The following is a 20,159-nucleotide window of genomic DNA, read 5'->3' on the forward strand; positions in this document are numbered from 1 at the left end:
TCGAAGTACACAATGTGCCTCCTACCTTGCATACAATCAATTACTTTACCCTTAGACACATAATGCATACATGTTTGTGGTGTATAAAAAAATGGGACACTTCACATGTGGTCTGGTAATAAGCTTCACATAAGGTCCAACCAATTAGGGCAACTATGCCAAGATTCATCCAGACAAAGTCGTGACTGTAGTATGGTCTAGGTTTAGAGGCCACGAAAGCAGCATGAGGCACAACGCATCTCCAAATCCTAACTAGGTAATGGAACTACTTCATATGCATCAGCAGTGATTTGGACTCAGGCCCGTGAGGAGTAGGATAAATACAGGCGGTGGTGAAGGGCTGAGGACATGCTATCCTATCTCCCTCTTCTCACCCACAGAGGCTCAACATCCCCAGTTTCTCCAGTCTAAGGCCTCTGCAGCCAGAGTCCCATTACTAACACCATGCCAAAGGGACCTGGCTCACCAGTCAGCTGCACAGCGGGATCACATTTCAGTCCCTTAATGCTCCTAACAAGCATGTTCCCGCTGCAACCCAGGTGTCAAAAGCCCTCTGCAAAGTCACCCTACCAGACTCCAGGAAAGGCTGTGTGCTTTTATCTCCTCAGACCTTCTCTCTTTTTCCAGGAAATGAGAGACAGAGGGACGTTGGGTGCATTCTTAAATGCTCCGTCGCAGGAATCCAATCAGGAGAACAATTACTGAGGAATATGAGGGTAAAACAGTCTCGCCTTCATGATCAACCAGGCGCCTTTCATTATTTTACCAGCCTGTGCTGCTAATGGAGTATCTGAATTGGGGGGTCTTCACGTAAGGCACAACACAGATACTGGGCTGATTGTGTTTTAACAACTTCCACCTGAAGAGGTCAGGCATAGACGTCAGTCACAAATGGACATGTATACAGGGTGGTGCAGTTTGATCAAGTAGCTAATGAAATGGTAATGAATACTGGGGACTTCGCATATGCCATTAACCCTTCCCTCCCCAATAAATATCAAGGAAATGGGGGTACAGCTACCAGTCCTAGACGATTGGTGGACTGGCCTAATCGAAAAATGAAAGCTGCAATATCCAATTCCTCCTAATCAAGCCAGTGCAAGGGCCAGATTTGAAAACAAACCACTCCAATCCACCTCTGCCTAGCCCATGGTGTACACATTTGTGACTGACATCTTGAGGATTGATTTTGTACGTGTCTTAGTTTTGATTGGTTAAAGGCCAGGACTCACTGAGAAAAGTGAGCCTCTCCACAATTCTGCCCTGTGTGTTCAATCGGCATTAAATACAGGCTCAAACCAGCGTTTAATATCCATGCACCAAATATATTTTATTGTACAAAGATTCACATTAACATTGCTAAGAGTGTTTTGTGTTGTGCTGATGCTTGCACTATGCATTTCAGAAGTGATGGATCACAAAGCCCTGTTGTCATAGAAGGGCATCCATGATGCATGTCCTAAGAGCTTCATGTGAGCTGATACATCAGTACAGTCCTGATCTCATTTAAAGTGAAGGTGAGTTACTGCCAAATACCAAATAGCACTGGTACTGCTAGTGAATGAATGGAAGGCTGGATTTCCCTTGAATGGCAGTGTATAACTGAAGTGTTCCCCTAGCTGTCTTCGAATGAGCAATATTGTCTCACACTATTAACACTATAGGATTAATGACACTGCCACAAACTGTCACAAAATGTCACCCTTCCGCTGTGTGCTTAACAGTTACATTCATGTAACTGCACAGGAAGATTGTCAAACATTAAATGAAACAGTGACATTGTATATCACAGTTTGATTTACAGAGCATAAGGGAATACCCTGCTTTTCTTACTAGCCGCCCCCATGCTGCCAACACGAAATGGTCACTTTAGAATAATTTAAATCAACATAATCACTGATTTGATTAATATATTCGGATCATTTACATTCTGAAGCATATTGTCGGTTAATGGTGCATGGTCACACAGCCATCATGAGAAATGTCCCCTGTACATGTAATACTGTGTATCACCCTCATGAATAACAAATCCCATCAGCTGTGTGTGACTTGTGTGACACAAGTGGGAGAAGAGCTCCTATGTAATCCTCATCGAACTTTTAAGGGTTCAAATACTTTCTTCAGCAGAATGAGAACTGTCAGAAGTACACAATTCCCGAACCCATTTTCCAAAATTTCAAAATCATCAGGTTACAGAAGTAACCCACTCCAAGGTGAACATGAAACATCTTAAGTGACATAGTGGACAGAGAACACTACATATCTGCTGTCATGAGATTAATTAATCATGTTTACACTCTTAGTATCTACAGTTCATTAGAATGTTTTTTTTTCTTCTTTTTTTTTGTTGGTTACGTTCACAAGACTGAATAAATGAAGTAGATATTGTCTGCTTACCTTAGGTTTGATGTTGCAGTGGCAGCAGACAGTATACAGGTATTTGAGGGTCCTCCACAGGAGAATGATGAAGAGACCCCCGAAGAACGTCACCATGGATGAGGCAAGGAATGCCCACCACATGCGCTGACCATTGTTGTCACAGGGAACATCTGGTGAAAACGGGATGATCACATCCATCTTGGATATAGAGACAGAAGAGTCCGGATTTTTATTATAAATGTAATTATTACTCATTATAGATCTGCTGCTGCCATAGGAAACGTTGCCATCTGCCACGACTAGCATCTAAAACCTTTGGAGAGCTCCTGCCAGCGCCCCCAACCCCAGTCATCAGCCATATTGCTTCAAATATCCCTCACGATCGTTCAATATTTTTGTCCAGCTCTCCACAATATGAATATATTTTCAAAGAAAATGTTTCTTCTCGGTGAAATTGGATTGTAACAGCGAGTCTCTGTCCCTCTGCGGGATGCATTTAAATCCGCATTAATGACGACTTATCGTTTTCATTTTGAGGGGGGTTCCAAAACGCTCAGAATAAATACCACCTCAAAGAAATATTCATACTGCAGCCTTCAATGCGGCTGTTGTTATTCAAAGCTGCGTTTAGATGACCCGTGACAACAGCCAACTGACGATATTCAATCAACTATACGTGCGAACGCGCTGCTTTCCATCCAGCCACAGTCAACTTGAAGGTAGCAGATCGATTTCGGTCTCACCAACGCCAACTTAATCGATAGCTTCGGCCGTTTTCAACTGGAGGGCGATACCTTGAGTTTTCAGTCGTTCACTTGCGCTACACAACGAAATAAACTACATCTAACGACGGCGTTTTCCCTTTGTATGTCCGCGCACAATGACAAGCAATAGCATAAATGTCGCTGTCCCCATTCACTGCCTTCAGCCTCTCGCGGGCGGCCAGCTGATAACGCCCGTCAGATCTGCTCCAGAGATGGCTGAGGAGATTTACAGGTAGGAAGGCGGAGCCAAGCCACAATAATAAAGATGGACAAAGCGCTCTAAAGCTGCGCGAGTGGTTACATTCGCTGGTTACTGCATAGTTCATGCATCGCATTAAATATATTTTCCATTCTTTACGGGCGAAAATACACTTGTTCCTGTTCAGCATGTGACATTATCACGTTGCGACGCGGCGTTTTCTGCAGTTCAGCCTCTGCCTACCACGTCTTAGCCACAACCAACAGTGATGCAACAGCCGTTAATTTAAAAACTCGCTGCCATTTTCTGCTTTTTTATGTCGCCTAACACACTATTACGCTGGTCACGCAGAACATTTTACCGACGACACATTGAATGAAGCTGCCTAGGATGCTTTTCTCAGTGTCTCTCAGTCAATTTGAATCCAGGACACACTGATTTGAGGTTGAAAGCGTCAAGATAGGGCAAGGTGCACCGCCCTTCTACACAAGGGCAAGGATTTGGTGCGTGGACGAAGGGACCTGTTGAGCTTCTAGCCTATTATTGGACCAAGGCCTACATCTTTCATTTTAATAATAATTCGAAGTAGGCTATTTAAAACGAATTATAATGTGACCTAAATAATTCCTCTGATCATGGGTGCAAACATTAAGGTAATGATTAAAAAAGGAAAAATGAACTAATTTACATGTGGAACAGCTGCAGCACTGGCCTACATGACAATTCGGCAAAAGGTTGTTCTGGAAAATAGGCGTGATTGACAAGAAGGTGTCCCCTGTCAACTTTGAAAAGTAAACACAAATAAAACTGAAGGAGGTGTCGAGAAGATGCCAAGAATGATTTCTAGGGGTCATATTTACAGTCTCAGATACAGATGTGCTTCTACATCTAGGCCTACTGAAATAGCCGCGGTAACAAAATCGTACCAAGCTGGCCTTCCACAAACTTTACCGCATGGATAATGTATGCGCAAAGTGATCTTGAAACATTATACCCACCAAACTAGTTATCATTGACATGCTTTAACTATGCCTGTTGAAAGTAAATGTCGGGTCAAGCAGATTGCTAACATAAGCAGGGTGCAGAGAAAGCAAGTAATGTGCCTCTGTGTAATAGATTAGGCGACACTATAGGCACATTCTCAGCCTATTTAAACCACAAGGCAAATAACAATTAAAAACGTAGGCATTTGTAACACCTGTATTACTCAATGAAAATGCTTAGACATACGGAATCAATAACCATATAATATAATATAATGCGCTAAGTCTAAGCAGAGACGCTTGTTTCCACTGCGTGAAGCAGGTGGTTGTCGGTACGTGAATTTCTATGGCCGCCTGCAAGTCCTCCTACTGGACAATTCAAGAACTGCAAGGTCTCAAAATGCAGCAACATCCCTGCCTCGAGCATACAAATCAGATTCCATAGGCTCATTTTATATATATATATATATATATATATATATATATATATATAATTATGTGTGTATGTTTTAAATGTATCAATTATAATTAACAGTTTAAGATTTGAGATAAAAAAAAGTAATGTTTACTTGTACTGTAGTATGTTACAACAAGTGTATGTTAATGGAGTTTTAGTTTGAGCGATGTGAACAGAGTTTGGCAATTAATTATACTGTACAACTACCCAAATTAATCAGTTTTAAGTGTCAGTTTAAATATCTGCTATTGAAGGTCAAGTTTCGATGTTGTTATTTATGGTGGGCAACAGGATCCTGGACTGATCATCTTCCAAGAAAATCCAGCCAGCTGTCGAATGCGCTGGTCTGCAGAGTAACCGGTTCCTACAGGGGCCAGAGGAAAGGCCTCTAACTGCTGAGAGATGTTAAGTTTAACACAGGATCAGTCAGGTGCTGATTTATAGTTTTGAGGTCAGGAGCGAATATGTTGAAAGACCTGAAGCTAACTGATCAAGATATTAAACAAAAAATGAACACCCTTGAATTGTACCAAGACACTAATTCTTGCCTTAAGCTGAGAAAGGCCAGGCTTACCCACCCAACTCCAAAGATCACTAGCTGTCGCCCTTGTATCTTCTCAAGTTCGGATGAGCTGTCAGCAGCTGTCTTGAAACAGATACTCTGGTGGGAGACTCTAACCCTTTCTAAAACAAGCATAAGGGGACTTGGAGGACATGTTGCATTGGGCAGTGCTCACAAACAGGATGGGTGGGAGTCTTCACTGGACCAGAGGTCTCAGGCCAGATGGAGACCAGGGGCTGTGTTCCTCTGAAAGCAGAGGATGGGATCTCCCTGGGGGAACTAGTGAATTATGGTGTTGCAGAAGGGAGTTTGAGGTCAGTCACGCCAGGTGGAAAGTCTTACATTACATTAAATGAAATTCAATTAAACTAAATGTAAAGGTTGCTGCCTGTTAAATAGGTATTATGTAAAATGGGAGTATTGAATCGTTTCCTCTTCAGAGTCACAGCACAAAGGATTTTCAGAGATCAAAGTAAAAATAACAGTTTTCCACCAATATCTTTTACATTAGTCAAGGCTAATGAGAAGCATTAGCCATGCTCATAAGCATATCATCCTTGCTGAATTAAATTCCCTATATTACACTTTACCCAAAATCCAAAGATAACTATTTTCCCCAATGCAACTGCCTGTGAAATTGAATCTTTCACCTTTCTATTATCAGCTTATAACCAACAACCTTCAGTCATATTTCTGTTGTTGTCTCCGCAAAGAACAATTCCATCTCATCCTATGGCAGCACGTTTTTTTCTGCTGCTGAGGCAAAATGGACAGGCTTTAATTGTATTCCTGCGAAAGAGCACGTCTGTGGCTCAAGATAATCCTAAGCATGTAATTTCTTATTCTCATAACGTTCCCTATGACCAACCGTTAAATGTTCCTGAGAGCTTATTTGCAAGAACAATGAAGTATAATAATCATGTGTGTTTATTTGATCATTTTACATACATTAACCAACTTGAAGCTACGCATGTGAAGATGATTCCTTGGAGACTATTTATCTACTACTATATCTCTACTATACATCATTTACCCTCTCCAAACTGAAGATTTCCTTTTGCTGACATTTTGATCTCTCCATTATCTTTTTCTAGTTGTCCCAATACTACCACCTCCTGCCATAGATCTCAAAGCCTCACTCATCCCATGCTCATGTTCACAGAAGAGGGTCAATGGCCATAACCCTCTCTGCACGGCTACACTCCATGTGGGATCACTAAACATGGAACAAGTGGTTTTACTAAGATGACATACATACCCTGGCTTAACATTTCAAATGACACTCTTAAATTCCCCCCCAAAAACTTTGAGACTATTAAACTTAAGATTCCCCACTAATTGACTTTCCATGTGGATGGACATACCGTATAACCTTACCTTAACAAGGCAGCATGCCTGCTCTGGCCCACTCTGGTCAGGTAAGCTGTATGTGCTGCAAAGCTGACTGATTTGATTACACTTCATATGGTCTTCCTGATCAGTGAGCACGAGGAAGAGCGCTGGTCATTGTCAAAGTAGAATGCTCTCTCGACTCCTGAAGGCTCACCTCCTCTATAATCATATACGGTGGGATGAGCAGGGCTCACGTACGCTCATGAACACAGTTATGTGACATACAGTATGTTGCCATAACGCACATCATCATATTTCAGCCAAATTCATGTTATAGAAACTAGTCAAGAAATAGCATATTCATTCAAAAATGGTACAATAAAGCCATTCTAGAAAAGAGGGTGATCCGGAAGATGTCAAACACAAGGTAGGATTACGTCGTTTTACAAAACAAAATGTAAAACAATATTCACAAAAACCATGAAAATCAGTGAATTTCTGAAAGATACTTAGAAAAAGTAAAGCCAGTGTAAAAGCATTGCTTATACAGCCTAGCCCATGGGTCACATTTTTCAATGTATCAAGCTAATCATTAAACAGAATCCATACATTACAGTGTTTTTGAGCGCAATACAGAGAAAAAGAGAGCAGTTAAGCTGAACACTGACGGTCATGTTTTAATCCCTTTATTAATAGCAAACCAAGGGGCACAAGACAAGTAACAGTACTGTTTAAAGGTCTGCAAGTTGCAACATAAACATCTTTTCTGGTGGGGGGCAGGACTGTCTTAAAGAAAAAAATCTTTAATTTGGTTAGAACACTAAGTGTGCCTAGATTTTAATTCAGCAAAACCAATCTATATGTTGTCATATTCTTCTTTGTTGCATTTTGTTTTGCGTCACAAAATATACAAATGCCTTAAATCCCTTGCACAGCATCATAGTAAATATTTAGTTGCATAATTCAAATACAAACATTTTTCAATAATATTTCTGAAAGACAGCACTTCCCCAAGAGTTCAGTGGCTTATTTCCTTGTCAATTAACCTTACAAAGAAAGTCAAACAAAAAAGGAACAGGCAAGTAGACACAACTTGTTTGACTAAGTTATGAGACAAAATAAACAGTTATTCTGTTCAAGACTCCACAAGAAAATGGCAACTTATAGAATCATTTCTATATGAAGCCTTTAGTGAACATCAGTGATATAAAAAATAAAATCTAAGCCCTTTGTGTAGAATTTCACATATGGTTATTAAAACTAAATGTTCGACAAAACAAACACTGCTTGACAGATGTTCCTCTTGACAAGCAGTGGCTTGCCGTGAGTTCCCGGAGTGCTCTGAGCATACTCCCCAGTGAAGCCACAACTCATTTGGATCTACTCTCAAGCAGATAAAGAAACATCTTTACCATGACCATCTTCTATAATAATGTTAAAACCGGGCACCATGCACTGTATTATATAACATGTATGGGTATAATCTGTAACGCACATGTTACGGCGAATAAGATTATACAACCTACTACTTGCCCTTTTCCTCAGAATTAAACTGAAGGGAGGCTTTAAATAATGTTTCTGTGGTGTAGCACCCTAACAAGCAAGACAGTTGTCACTTGAAGGGATTTGCAAGGTGCCGGCTACAGTATGGCTGCTTGAGTAGGGTCTCTGGCAGGCCCAGGTGAAGGCCAGGAGCAGGAGGAGAGTATGCCTCTGGCCACATGGTCCACTCACCAGGGGTTGGCTGCCCTATGGCTCTTATACTTTCAGCTGTTGCAATGACTCAGATGGCTAAATTCACATCCGCACAGGCTAAACCAAGCGATTAATACCACATAGTCCTCTTTGCGGACAACACATCAAGAACCTCAAGGCAGCAGCCCTGATTAAGCAGTCTCTCATCCAGATCGGTCAAGATTTCTCCTAGCTACAAAGGCCCTACAGTGACGGGTTAGGAGACATTAGGATCTTGACACATCAGATAACATTATGTGATACAGAAAATGACTTTTATTCTTTTATTAATGCCGCAACATTTCATACAAATCACATTCTTTTTTTTTTTTAATAAAAGACAATCCCAATCACAACAGTACCGGTCATCTATGCATTCTCTATAAAAATACCACCATACCATGATGGATCCCTCTTTTTTCAACCAAATGCTAGCTATCTATTAAGAAAAATAGACATTAATTTTACTTGAACAATATGCCTAATTTAAACACAATAGTCAACTTCTCATCTGCTGGATCATAGGTTTTCCCCACTGAAAACTGTGCAAGAAGATATCCCTTTTTTTCAAATGAGAATATATAGGCCTATGAGGAACATGTTTTTGCTATTTAATTTCAGAATAAAGGCCATTGATGAAATGCAAGGAACATATGTGTGATACACTCAAATATTTGTTTTCCCATAAAATGAAGGTACCTATTAAACGGTCTACTGGAAACCTACAAATTGCTAGATTGGGGTTTGTTTGCAGGGTGCAAAACCAAAGAAAACAAACAGAAGACGAGACGTACAGGATTTGGCACAGCCTTAGAAAGCAGAGAGAAGGGTCGCTTGACTTGACAGGGAGAGGGGGGATTAGTGTGCCTCTTCAATACAAAATTAAATAACATTGCAACAGATTTACGAAAAACCACTTATTTACCCTGCACCTCTTTTTCCTCTCCATTCTGATTTTAAAAGGGGAACACATAAAAGTGACTGACAACCACAAACAAGGAGACAAAGTGAATAATAAAAAAAGGCTTAAAATCATGACATGTTTGACTGCTTCATGTTCATAGGCCTGTGGCCTAGACAAAAATACACTTACAATATATTCATATATATCTAGTGGCGACTGCACCCAGAACAGTACATGCGAGTTTGTACTTCAGTATGCTCGAGTATGAGTTTCTTTCAAAGATGTGATTTGTGGTGGTTAGAAGAGATTGTTTTGAAAACACAGTGGTCTGTCTAGCCCTGGAGTGCATTCTGAAGAGGCCAGATAGGCCCCCTCTCACAAATACGCCATTGTCATACGCTCAGGAGATCTCCTAAGGCACTTCCATTTGGCCCGTAAAACCGTTCACTCCATTCTTCATCTCAATACCCATTCATATTCAAGTTTCTGCCCCTCCATAGTAGTTACTATGCATTATTACCCCCATAGATCAGTTTTCCTTACACTTTTATGGATGCCAGTGGCGTAAGTGATGTGTGATAAGAGAAAAGCCACTCGCAAGCCATTCAGTACAATGGTTGTGTGTGCTGGACTGACATTGGGTTAGCAAAGACTTCACTTAGGGTAACAAAAAGAGAAAAAGTACACATTCAAGCAAACATTAAATAACAATTCACTGACTTGACTTTTGTATCTGTAAACGTATGTCTTCGATGCAGCATTACCAAACATCAGATGTCCATCGGGAAGACCAAAATGAACACAAAACATAAAACTTCAGTGCTATAATTCTGTTTCTGCACACACAACAACAATAACTTCTACTATCAACATTACAAAGTAGGAAAAATAAACACTATAACTGTAGTGTTGGTTGTACTGTACCTTTTTTTTTTTTTTTTTAGAATGTACATCTGTTTTAAGAGTCTGTGCATGTGTGGATTGGAGACGGTGTGTGTGTGTGTGTGTGTGTGTGTGTGTGTGTGTGTGTGTGTGTGTGTGTGTGTGTGTGTGTGTGTGTGTGTGTGTGTGTGTGAGTGTGCGCATGTAACCACAGATGAAAGGCAGTGAGCCTCCTGGACCCTTCTCAGACCTCTATGTAGAGCCAAGAGGAGTCCACAGAACTTTGCTCTGTTCCTGATCAACTATAGTTGTGATCTGAGTGCAAACGTAGGGCAAAGTGCCACCTTGGACAATACCTGAGTGAAGGGGGAGAGAATGAGATCGTATCAATAGAGTTTTGAAACGGACACACAAGATGAGACAAACAGGTCGCTTAACTGTAACTGAGCGACTCATGTCACCGTATGGCATTAAAACAAAAGATTATGCGTATCAAATAAAACCTCCAAACCTGTAAAGAATTTGCTATACTCCTGCTCAATCTTCTGTGCAACTTCAAATTGTTCCTTGGAATGTTTTTGAGAGACTTTATCCCGCAGATACACCGGATCCTTCTGTTCCCTTCAGAGGAGCACATGAACATCACTGTGAGACCACGGTCATGAACATTACATGGTAGAAATAAGACAACTGGAACCAGTGTAGTTGTGTGGACAGAAGATGTGGCTGGACAAGCAACACTAAGCAAATGACTTTACCCCCCCAAAACTACTAGTTGTAAAATGGAGCCATCTCCAGCTGTTTGGGATTACATAAGTGTGTGGGCAGCAGAGAGGAGTGGAGACTGTGGGCTGGGAGAGTGAGAGAGAAAGAGACAGACAGAGAGAGGGGGAGGGCGTGTGTGTGTGTGTGTGTGTGTGTGTGTGTGTGTGTGTGTGTGTGTGTGAGAGAGAGGAAGAGACTGGTTGGGGTAGGCCCTGTATGCGTTAATACCCAGTCAGAAAGAGACATGCTAGGTTCATCACCAGCAGATCCTATAGGACTGCCACTTTCCCTTTTGGATTCCATTAATAACCTCAAGGTCAGTTCCATATTCTGAGGCCAATATGTCTTCACACCAGTGATGCCCAATGCACAGAGTGTCCTACAGCCCCGGGGACCGCTGCCCTTTGGCTGCTTCTGCCATATGCACTGCTGGAGAACAGTCTGTGCCCCACTTTCCTCACCGCAGCAGCCAGAGGCAGGACCCTGCTCGCACACAGCCTCTGAGCCGTGGCAGTGCAATCACATGAGCAGGGCGAACGGAAAAGACTTATGCATATGACAGTCTCTACAGCGGAAGCCAATGGAAGACATGCCTGAGATTTCCGGCATGGAGACTTCATTTACATAAACCTAAGCTTACCCTAAGGATCTTTGGGAAAACTAGTCTTGCAGCCTCTGGTACTGAAGATGAAACTAAACTGGTCCAATTTGCTCATCAGCTGTAAAAAGTGGGGATTTGCAACATGGTTCACGGTAGCCAATGTACATTTGAAGCCAAGAAGATAAACCTGAATCTATATGCATACTATATGTGGTACTGTTACCTGAAGGTACTGCCAGAACGCGCTTACTTTTCAGAGCAGCTTTTTGGCTCTGGATGAGATACACAAACCTCTGAAAGCAAAAGGACATGCATCTCTATACCCAGTGGAAAAACAGATTGTGTGTAGACCTCTCTTAGGCAGCAACAGACATATTCTCTCTTTCATGGTTCTGCATCACCAAGAACAAATGTAAGAAAAGGGGCGAGGGAATGTTGCCATTTCTCAATAAAGATTCTTAGTTCATGCACAGTTCCCTAGTGAGAAGATGCTGGGCCTGCTCTAAAGCAAGGTCTCCTAAAGCAGTTAGACAGTTGAAATGTGGAAACCACCTAAGTTCTGTATTTTACTGTGGGTCCCTCACTGTGGAGGTGTTCCAAAGCAAGGTCAGTACCAAAAATGAACGCCACTGAACTGCAGAGCTTTCAAATCAATTTCTGGGTGGGAACTTTACCTGAAAGGCACCCTTGATATCAACTGTGATTTATTAGACTGTTTTAAGCAAGCTGTGGATAACTGGAGTTTTTTTTTTTACAAACAAGGGGAAAAGGTTGCGTAGATAGGCAGAAGTAAAGAAAAGAAAACACTCTGACCCATTAGTGCCAAAGCTCCGGGGAGCTGCTAGTCTTATGAAAACCAGACAGAGAAGGACAGAGAGAACGAGAGAGCGAGAGACTGGAGGAAAGAGAAGGAGCGAGAGACTTGAGGAAAGAGTTGTGAGGGGAGAGATGCGACTGGTCACTTACTTTATCTGCTTTGCGTTTTTGTAGCGTATGAAAATGACGATTGGGTATATGTGAACGCTGTGAAGCCGCTCAATGGCGTGAGGTGCAATGTCAAGCAAACAGTGAGAGTCCTACGAGAGAGAAATGACAAGACAACTCAAGCTCCACTTCCAGGACCAATGAGAACAAGCATACTGTACACAGAAACAACACAGAAATATGGTTTCAAATGCACCGCAGTGCTAGAAAGAGACAACAGAGAAACTATAGGGGAGAAACAGTTTTCAAAGAGATTTCAGTAGCATTCTGACTGTAAGACTGTAAACTACGCCCCAATCTGGTTTTAGTACAGTTGAACACACAGCTCAGACGAGACAAGAAACCCCTTTGGGAAGCATTTAAGTGATCAGACTCGTGAAGGAGCGTCTCGGAATACCTTCTCTGTGATCTCCTTAATGGAAGCAACCGTTGTGACGTCGAAGTGGCCACTGCGCCGCTTATAGTCGATGAACAGGCAGTCTTTGACGCCACGCTCGATCGCCTGCTGAGAAGCCTTCATCACCTCTGCAGCATGGGAAAACACAGAATCAGCAGAAAGCCCAAAGGAGCTAAATCATACTGCATGGTTTTATGGGGGCAAATCCCACAGAAGAGGCAGGGATTAGAGTGGAGAGGATGGAGAGGATGAAGAGGATGAAGAGTCAGGGCAGTGTGGGACACTGGAGTATGTTGATGCACTTCAAAGGTACACTAACACAGTCCTATGGTATAATAATCAACCACACACTTATACCAAACTGATACTGATTAAAGACTAAAATAATGTTTCCCATAGACATAGTTATGATGAAAGTGAAAGATAATTGGGCCTCTCAGTTAGAACAATTTAATTACAATACGGGGTGAAATATAATTAGATCTTAGACTGACCAGAGCCCAAATTAAAACTGCATAATAAGAATTACTGGGAGAAATGTTTGCCCACGGCTTCTATAGACTACACGAGGTCATCCTGAAACCCCGCCCTTCTCAGTGAGCGGGTTGAAGGGGAGTTGCCTGGCAACCCTTACCAAGTACGCATCTGCAGAATTTCCCCGGAGACTCTTTGACCAGCATGTCCTTGACGGCGTCCACCAGAGGCCCCAGGATGAGCACGGGCCGGGGCGAGGCGCACTCCACCTTCTGTACCCGCTGGTATGCCAGACTCACATAGTCTGCAGAAACACAAACAACACAGTCACTGCATGCATCTCTGGGAGCCTCAGTGTGCTCCAACACTGAGCCGGGGCGAGGGACGAGCAGGAGGATTGTTTGGGGGGAGCTGGGCCTAGAATAGCACCTGAGTTGGAAGAAAAAAGTGGTCATACGTCTAAGTCTGCAACAAAACCAGGCCAAGGTCATTCTAGGTCTTAACCCAAATCTAATTTCCCAAAAAAGTCTAGTCTCTTCATTCAAACGAGGCTTTGCGTTCAGATGCACGGAAGAAGTCTGAAGGTAACGTCCTCACCCTCCAGGAATGGGATGGAGTCGGTGCTGATGGCGTCCAGAGCCACCAGCTCTTTGCCACCATCTTTGGAGCTGCTGCGCTTGTGCTTCTGCTTTCGGCGGAAGAAGGAGCGCCTCGCCGCCGCCGAGAGAGTCTTACTCGACCCGTTCTCATCCTTCATGTCAGTCATGCTGTGTCTGCGGTAGAACTCCTGATCCATCCTACACACACACACACACACACACACACACACACACACACACACACACACACGTGAACCAAAAGGCCAGCTACATAACAACAATACTTTATAATTGTGAACTACAGTGACTGTTCTTATGGATATTTGTGTTTGCACGTCTGTATGTGCCTAAGGTGCTCGTCATTGGGGATGGATCTGTGTGTCTGTATGTGGCTAAGGTGCTCGTCATTGGGGATGGATCTGTGTGTCTGTGGCTAAGGTGCTGGTCATTGGGGATGGATCTGTGTGTCTGTGCCTAAGGTGCTGGTCATTGGGGATGGTTCACTCACATGTACTTGCTGGGGATCTGTCCCCTTTGCATGGTTTGTGCATTTTCATCAAGTTGCCAGGCCATCCAGGTGCCAAAGTTGCCCTTTGGTAGTGTGTCATCCACGTAGAGGATGTCATCCTTTTTAAAAGTGAGGTCCAGCTCCGACTCCGCGGTCCGGTCATAAAGTGCTCTGAGAGAGGAGGGCGGTAAACGAGAGGAACCGAGGGATGAATGGCAGAGAGAGAGAGAGAGAGAGAGATAACCTGATCCTTCATGCTTAAGCATGCCGTCTGCATTCATGACAGGCGGATATGCAGCGGCGTATTTACTGCCGCTGACATCATGAGCCGACACATAGGAGGAGAAAGCCGCCGTGACAGCTGGCCACACAGGAATCTCATTGGCAAAAACAAACATGGCTATTTTGGAGCCACAAAAGTTCCACTATTCACATCCTTCCCCTCCGTCTGACACATGAAGCATGAAGTATTCCTGTGCAGATGAGCAACACTAACACATACAGTACTATCATACAGTATCATACACACATACATACAGTACTCTCATACTGCCCCAGAAGAAAGAAAGAGACAGACAGACAGACAGACAGACAGACACACACACACATACACTAATACATACAGTACTCTCATACTCCCCCAGAAGACAGACATACTAACAGAGATCACATCTTTACCGCGGGATACCTCCCCTTGCTAGCATAACTGCCGAGATCTAACTGCAGATTCACATGAGCGTGAAGTGCACACACAAACACACACACACACACACACACGTCTAAATATGTAGCTGTTCTGTCCTTTCTGCTTCCAGACTTTAGTTTGCTTAAGGGGGATTAGTCATATGCTGCATAACAAGGCTGCCTGGACCATGAGTGTCTCCAGTACCTGATATAGAATCCATCTCCAGGAGTGTCTTTTAGTGCGTTGAACTCATCCAGTCGCTGCTGGACTTTGAAGGCAACACTCTCTGCTGGCTTCAGCATCTCCAGGTAGGCCTCCTCTGCAGTCTTGTTCTTCATGAGCACCGAACAGTACTGGAGAGGACGAGAGAGACACACACACACACACACACACACACACACACACACACACACACACACACACACACAACACAGCATGCTCACTACTCAATCCATGCCTTTGGAAGCCAATGAGCTACAACACACATCTAGAAAAAAAGATACACAGTGAAAAATGCCCACTTCTGGATTCCTTTGTGGAAATGCCCCGCTGATTGATTTCCACTTGAGAGAAATAGAAGCTGACTGAGATGAGATGAGATGACATTAATGTGGGGTCCCTAAGAGAGACGGAGAGCCTGAGCCTAGACTCGCCGCGCTCTGTGCAATACTCTTTGGCAGAGCGCTCAGCGAAGCCCTGCCAGGAATTGGATAGAACAAGTTTCCCCCACACCCCAAATAGATTGCTTGTGTACAATGGGAGAGGAGGAGGAGGAGGAGGAGGAGGAGGAGGAGGAGGAGGAGGATCGATGAGGAACAATAGGCCAGGGAGAAAAGTGGCTTTGGCTTGAGGACGGGCGGGCAGAACCAAGCCCGGGAGTGATTACTTTGTGTGTGTGTGTGTGTGTGTGTGTGTGTGTGTACCTCAAGAATCATGTCTCCAGGCATCAGTCCATCTGGCCCCTGTGCAGGACTATCCTCCTCCAGCCCCTCCACAAAGATGCCCCTGAGGTTGCCCCCACTGATCTGCACCCCCAGGTCCGCCTGCCCCCTCCTTACGGTCACCTGCCTCGGCTCAGGGATCTTTCTGGAAACATCCGACGGCATCCTGAGGGGAAACGATGCATTCGATTCACAGCATCTTTAGGCAGTGGCCGGAGACAAAATCAATCTCTTATTATAGGCATTGCACTCAAATAAAAAACCCAACTCTGGCACACGGCACAATCAAGAGGGGCTGCAGGCAAGGTCTGTCTGTCTGAGAGTCTCATTGGAATGAATGGGGGATGTGTGTGTGGGGGGGGGGGGGGGGGTACCTGATGAAGCTGTGGGGGCTGGTGGTGGGGGTGGTGTGTTTGGAGGAGGGGGTGAGGGTGCCCTCGTCCTGCTCGCTCAGGGTGTCGATGTTGGAGTGGTTGTCAGGGGTGGTGGCTCCGCTGCCCAGGGGCGTGGGCTGGGTGCTCATGGGCTCCAGACGAGAGCTGCGGAAAAGACAAACTGAGTTTGATACTTGGAGGGAATGGAGTGGGAACAGGAACGGTGTTCTCCTTTCTTGTGTTAACTGTGCATTGGTCTGAACCAATTTATCTTTATTTCATATTTTCAATCCTTCCAAACATACAGGTAAGGCCATGAAATGTTTCCTAAAGCTTGGAGCCTGAGCTCGTGTACCTGGAGCGGGAGTTGTTGCCCAGCTGGTGCATGTGTGGATTGTACTGCGCCATGATGGTGATGGTGTCACACTGCTGGCCAATGATGAGCCGAGCCTGCTGCTCCGTGGCGTTCCTCAGGTTAATGCCATTGTACTGCAGAGAGGAGAGGAGAGGAGAAGAGAGGAGCGAGGGAGGAGGAGAGGAGAGGGTGAGAAGAAAAAAGAGAGACATAAAAAATGAATTACTCAACAGACCACACAGTTGACTTCTGTGGTCAGTCAGTCAGTCCAGCGTGCCTGTTACTCGGACGTGTTTACATCCCTGCGTGGCTGGGATGGAGAATCAGTGAGTGGACCTGCCTATTGTCCCCAGAGGGTATAAGGTTAAAGGGGCCAGGTGTGTGTGTCAGTGTCCGGTGATGCTGTGGTCACGGTGAGTGGACACCCTGACAGCCGCGCCGCCGCCACCACCGCTCACCTCCAAGAGCTGGTCCCCGTACTCCAGCCCCGCCTGGTGCGCGATGCTGCCGCCCGTCACCTTGGAGACGAAGATGCCGCCGTTGTCGCCGCCGACGATGGAGATGCCCAGGGGCTCGGCGCCCTTCTGCACGATGACGTTCCGCGGCTCCTCCAGGTACGGCCTTTTCAAACAGAGAAACAGCCAATGAGTGAGAGGCACGCTCAGGACCCGCCCCCACCACCGCTCCCCTGAGCTCCTGTGTGTGGTGGACCCAGAGAGCAGACAGCAGGAGGAGAGAAGCCAAGCGCCCTCATGCCAGAGAAGCATCACGGAGAGGAAATGCTTCTTGTGTGCAGCCCACTCATGTCAAAGCTTGACTTCACAAATGCAGGAGAAGCAACATTAGGTGCTATACCAGCTGAGCAGCACAGCAGCAATTCAACAACACAGGGAGGAGATTGACACATGTGCACGGACAGGGAGCTTCAGACATGTGATTTCAGCCACAACACACACACCCACAAACACACACACACACACACACACACAAACACACACACACACATGCATCAAGCACTTACTCAATATTGTATATACACACACAAGAGCACATACTGACATAAAGACAACTTATAGCCTTACACTCCAAGTGACAAGACTGGATTACTAAAACAGAAAAAACTACTATCCACCAGCAGACATAGGTAGGATAGTAGAATAATATTCTAACAATCACAACACACTTATATGCAGTAAAGTGATCAGCTGTCTCAGAGAGACAGGATGATACAATCACCACAAAACATAGCTCCCATTTGCAGGATTAACCGTGATGTTTCAAGTGTTTACAGAAGACTAACTGTGTTTACTAAATAAACAATAATTCAAACTTAATAAACACTAAAACACTAAATAAATCCATGCTGTGTGGATTTGATTCCTGGTTTTACAGACTTACTGACTGCACCCACACAATGTTTCTAGTCTAATAGAATGTGTGGGGCTTTCCAGACTGTTCTAGCTTTGACATACATACGGAAGTACATTTAACTTTTGGCTCAATATCCTGGGTCTTTATATGAAGGCTAAAATAAGAGGTAAAAAACAGCAATCTGCATATTGCAGCTAGGAATTGTTGAATTTTGAACTGCCAGTCACATGGAATAAACCTCTAACTCATGTATCAGGCACACAAAGCACTTCTCCCCCTCTCATCCCCCTTTCCTCCCCCTCTCCTCCCCCCCGCGGCTCCTCCTTGTCTGTCGGAGACAGGAGACAGGAACCAACCTCAGGCTCCTGAGAGAAGAGAACCTCGGCCTAGCAGCCAGAGGGATTCTCAGAAAGGAGCGGTTACGGTACAGATATCTGAAAGATTCAGGAGAGAGGTAGGAGGGAGAGAGGAAGAGAAGAAGAGAGGGAAGAAGACAGAACATGAATTCATTCAGTGCGAGAGACTCCGGGGACAGAGATAATAAAACAAATGAACAAACACATAGAGAAGACTGAGAGACAAAGTTTTGGATGGGAGCACAGTGAGAAGCCCAGTGATGTTTCTCACAGTTAGAAGACAGGAGAATAGTTCAGAAGGAGCCATGATGCATGTGGCCTACTTCCAATCCCTCTGTGAGCAATGGCCCCTAATCAATTTCAAGCGTGACCATTTAAAAAGGGAGGAAAAACCAGAGGAGATCAAACAGCTTTTTGGTCCTAATCTGATCACTCTCAAGAGCTCCGGGAATCTTCCTCCCCGCTGAGCCCGATCACGCAGAGGTGTCGAAACGGGGAGGAAGAGATGGGTGCTGTTGCCTGGCAACCAGTGGGAACGAGGGGCTCGGGCTGGTAGTGCCCCGAGGGGGAGGCTGAGCGCGGCGCGGCACGGCTGAGCTCTCCTCACCGGTCTTTGCGGCGCTCCACCGCGGGCACGGGGCTGACGGAGATGCGGGGCAGCGTGGAGGTGGAGATGGAGCCCTGCGACTGGCTGCTGGCGAAGGACGACGTCTCCAGGTTGTGGGGGGACAGCGGGGGCGTGATCAAGCAGGGGCTGCTGCACTCCGAGTGGGAAAGGGAGCCTGGGAGAGACAGCAGCACAGCTTCACTCAGCACCAATCACATCAGGAAAACATATGATGTATAATAACAATAAGAGAATCAATGGCTGGCCACTCCGGCGGCTACCAGGCGGTTGCACATACCTCGGTCTGACCCCAGCATGGAGCGAGGGTATCTGGGCGTGGAGGGGAGCTTGATCCTCTCAGTGCGAAACTGGACATTATTTGTTGAACCTGATGAACAACAATTGAGAAATATGTATGAATTGCAATTGTTTAATCTGTATGTAACCTAAGGTATTGGATTATTAAATGCAGAGGACTTCTTTAAAAAAAAAAAAGTGGTATGCACAAATATAATAAAAAAACAGGATCATATTTTGAAGATAAAGGTTGATGATAACATAATCACAATGCTACTAAAAGCTTTGGAGAAGGGTTCTTGAACCTAACCTTTTGATCACATTGATTAAATATAAAGGCTATAGCTTCAAAACAGGGCTGTGATCATGTACTACACAGAGATAAGGTTAAAGGAGTCTGACACGGTCAGTCAAATAAATGAGCAGTAAATGTATTGATTCATTTAGCAATAAAATTAAAATCGAATAATGAAAATATTTGAATATATTTGTTTTAAGTAGCTTGTTCAAAGGCTCATGTTCGTTGTTTTGCCACAAGACAGAATGCAATAAGAAAGGCATGAACAATGAGTTATAGTTTTATATACTGGCGACAGCAAGATAGAGGCAACAAGAGTTGCACGTTTCTGTCTGTGTTTATATGAATGAG

At 44.4% G+C, this 20,159-nt stretch overlaps 2 protein-coding genes across 22 annotated transcripts in view; both read right to left on the reverse strand.

Annotated features, from left to right (window-relative positions):
* The window catches only part of kcnma1a (potassium large conductance calcium-activated channel, subfamily M, alpha member 1a), a 142,288-nt gene extending 138,480 nt beyond the window's left edge, over positions 1–3,808 (reverse strand). For 12 of the 19 annotated variants that reach the window (XM_031578818.2, XM_012838319.3, XM_031578810.2 and 9 more), the window contains exon 1: positions 2,398–3,808. In XM_031578818.2, the coding sequence (XP_031434678.1) occupies positions 2,398–2,685 (288 nt within the window). In that variant the 5' untranslated portion in view covers positions 2,686–3,808. The remainder of the gene's footprint in view (positions 1–2,397) is intronic. The other 7 variants (XM_031578822.2, XM_031578820.2, XM_031578821.2 and 4 more) reach the window with 1 other exon arrangement.
* A 6,517-nt stretch (positions 3,809–10,325) lies between these two features.
* The window catches only part of dlg5a (discs, large homolog 5a (Drosophila)), a 39,035-nt gene continuing 29,201 nt past the window's right edge, over positions 10,326–20,159 (reverse strand). For all 3 annotated transcript variants that reach the window (XM_031578539.1, XM_031578538.1, XM_031578537.1), the window contains exons 20-33: positions 19,512–19,601; positions 19,214–19,388; positions 17,338–17,500; positions 16,880–17,013; positions 16,525–16,689; positions 16,133–16,316; positions 15,414–15,562; positions 14,525–14,695; positions 14,015–14,214; positions 13,578–13,721; positions 12,944–13,071; positions 12,529–12,638; positions 10,708–10,817; positions 10,326–10,552 (exon numbers count right to left, since the gene is read on the reverse strand). In XM_031578539.1, coding sequence (XP_031434399.1) covers positions 10,449–10,552; positions 10,708–10,817; positions 12,529–12,638; positions 12,944–13,071; positions 13,578–13,721; positions 14,015–14,214; positions 14,525–14,695; positions 15,414–15,562; positions 16,133–16,316; positions 16,525–16,689; positions 16,880–17,013; positions 17,338–17,500; positions 19,214–19,388; positions 19,512–19,601 — 2,027 coding nt within the window. In that variant the 3' untranslated portion in view covers positions 10,326–10,448. The remainder of the gene's footprint in view (positions 10,553–10,707; positions 10,818–12,528; positions 12,639–12,943; positions 13,072–13,577; positions 13,722–14,014; positions 14,215–14,524; positions 14,696–15,413; positions 15,563–16,132; positions 16,317–16,524; positions 16,690–16,879; positions 17,014–17,337; positions 17,501–19,213; positions 19,389–19,511; positions 19,602–20,159) is intronic.

The sequence above is a fragment of the Clupea harengus genome, chromosome 13, assembly GCF_900700415.2.
Source record: "Clupea harengus chromosome 13, Ch_v2.0.2, whole genome shotgun sequence".
Taxonomy (NCBI): Eukaryota; Metazoa; Chordata; class Actinopteri; order Clupeiformes; family Clupeidae; genus Clupea; species Clupea harengus.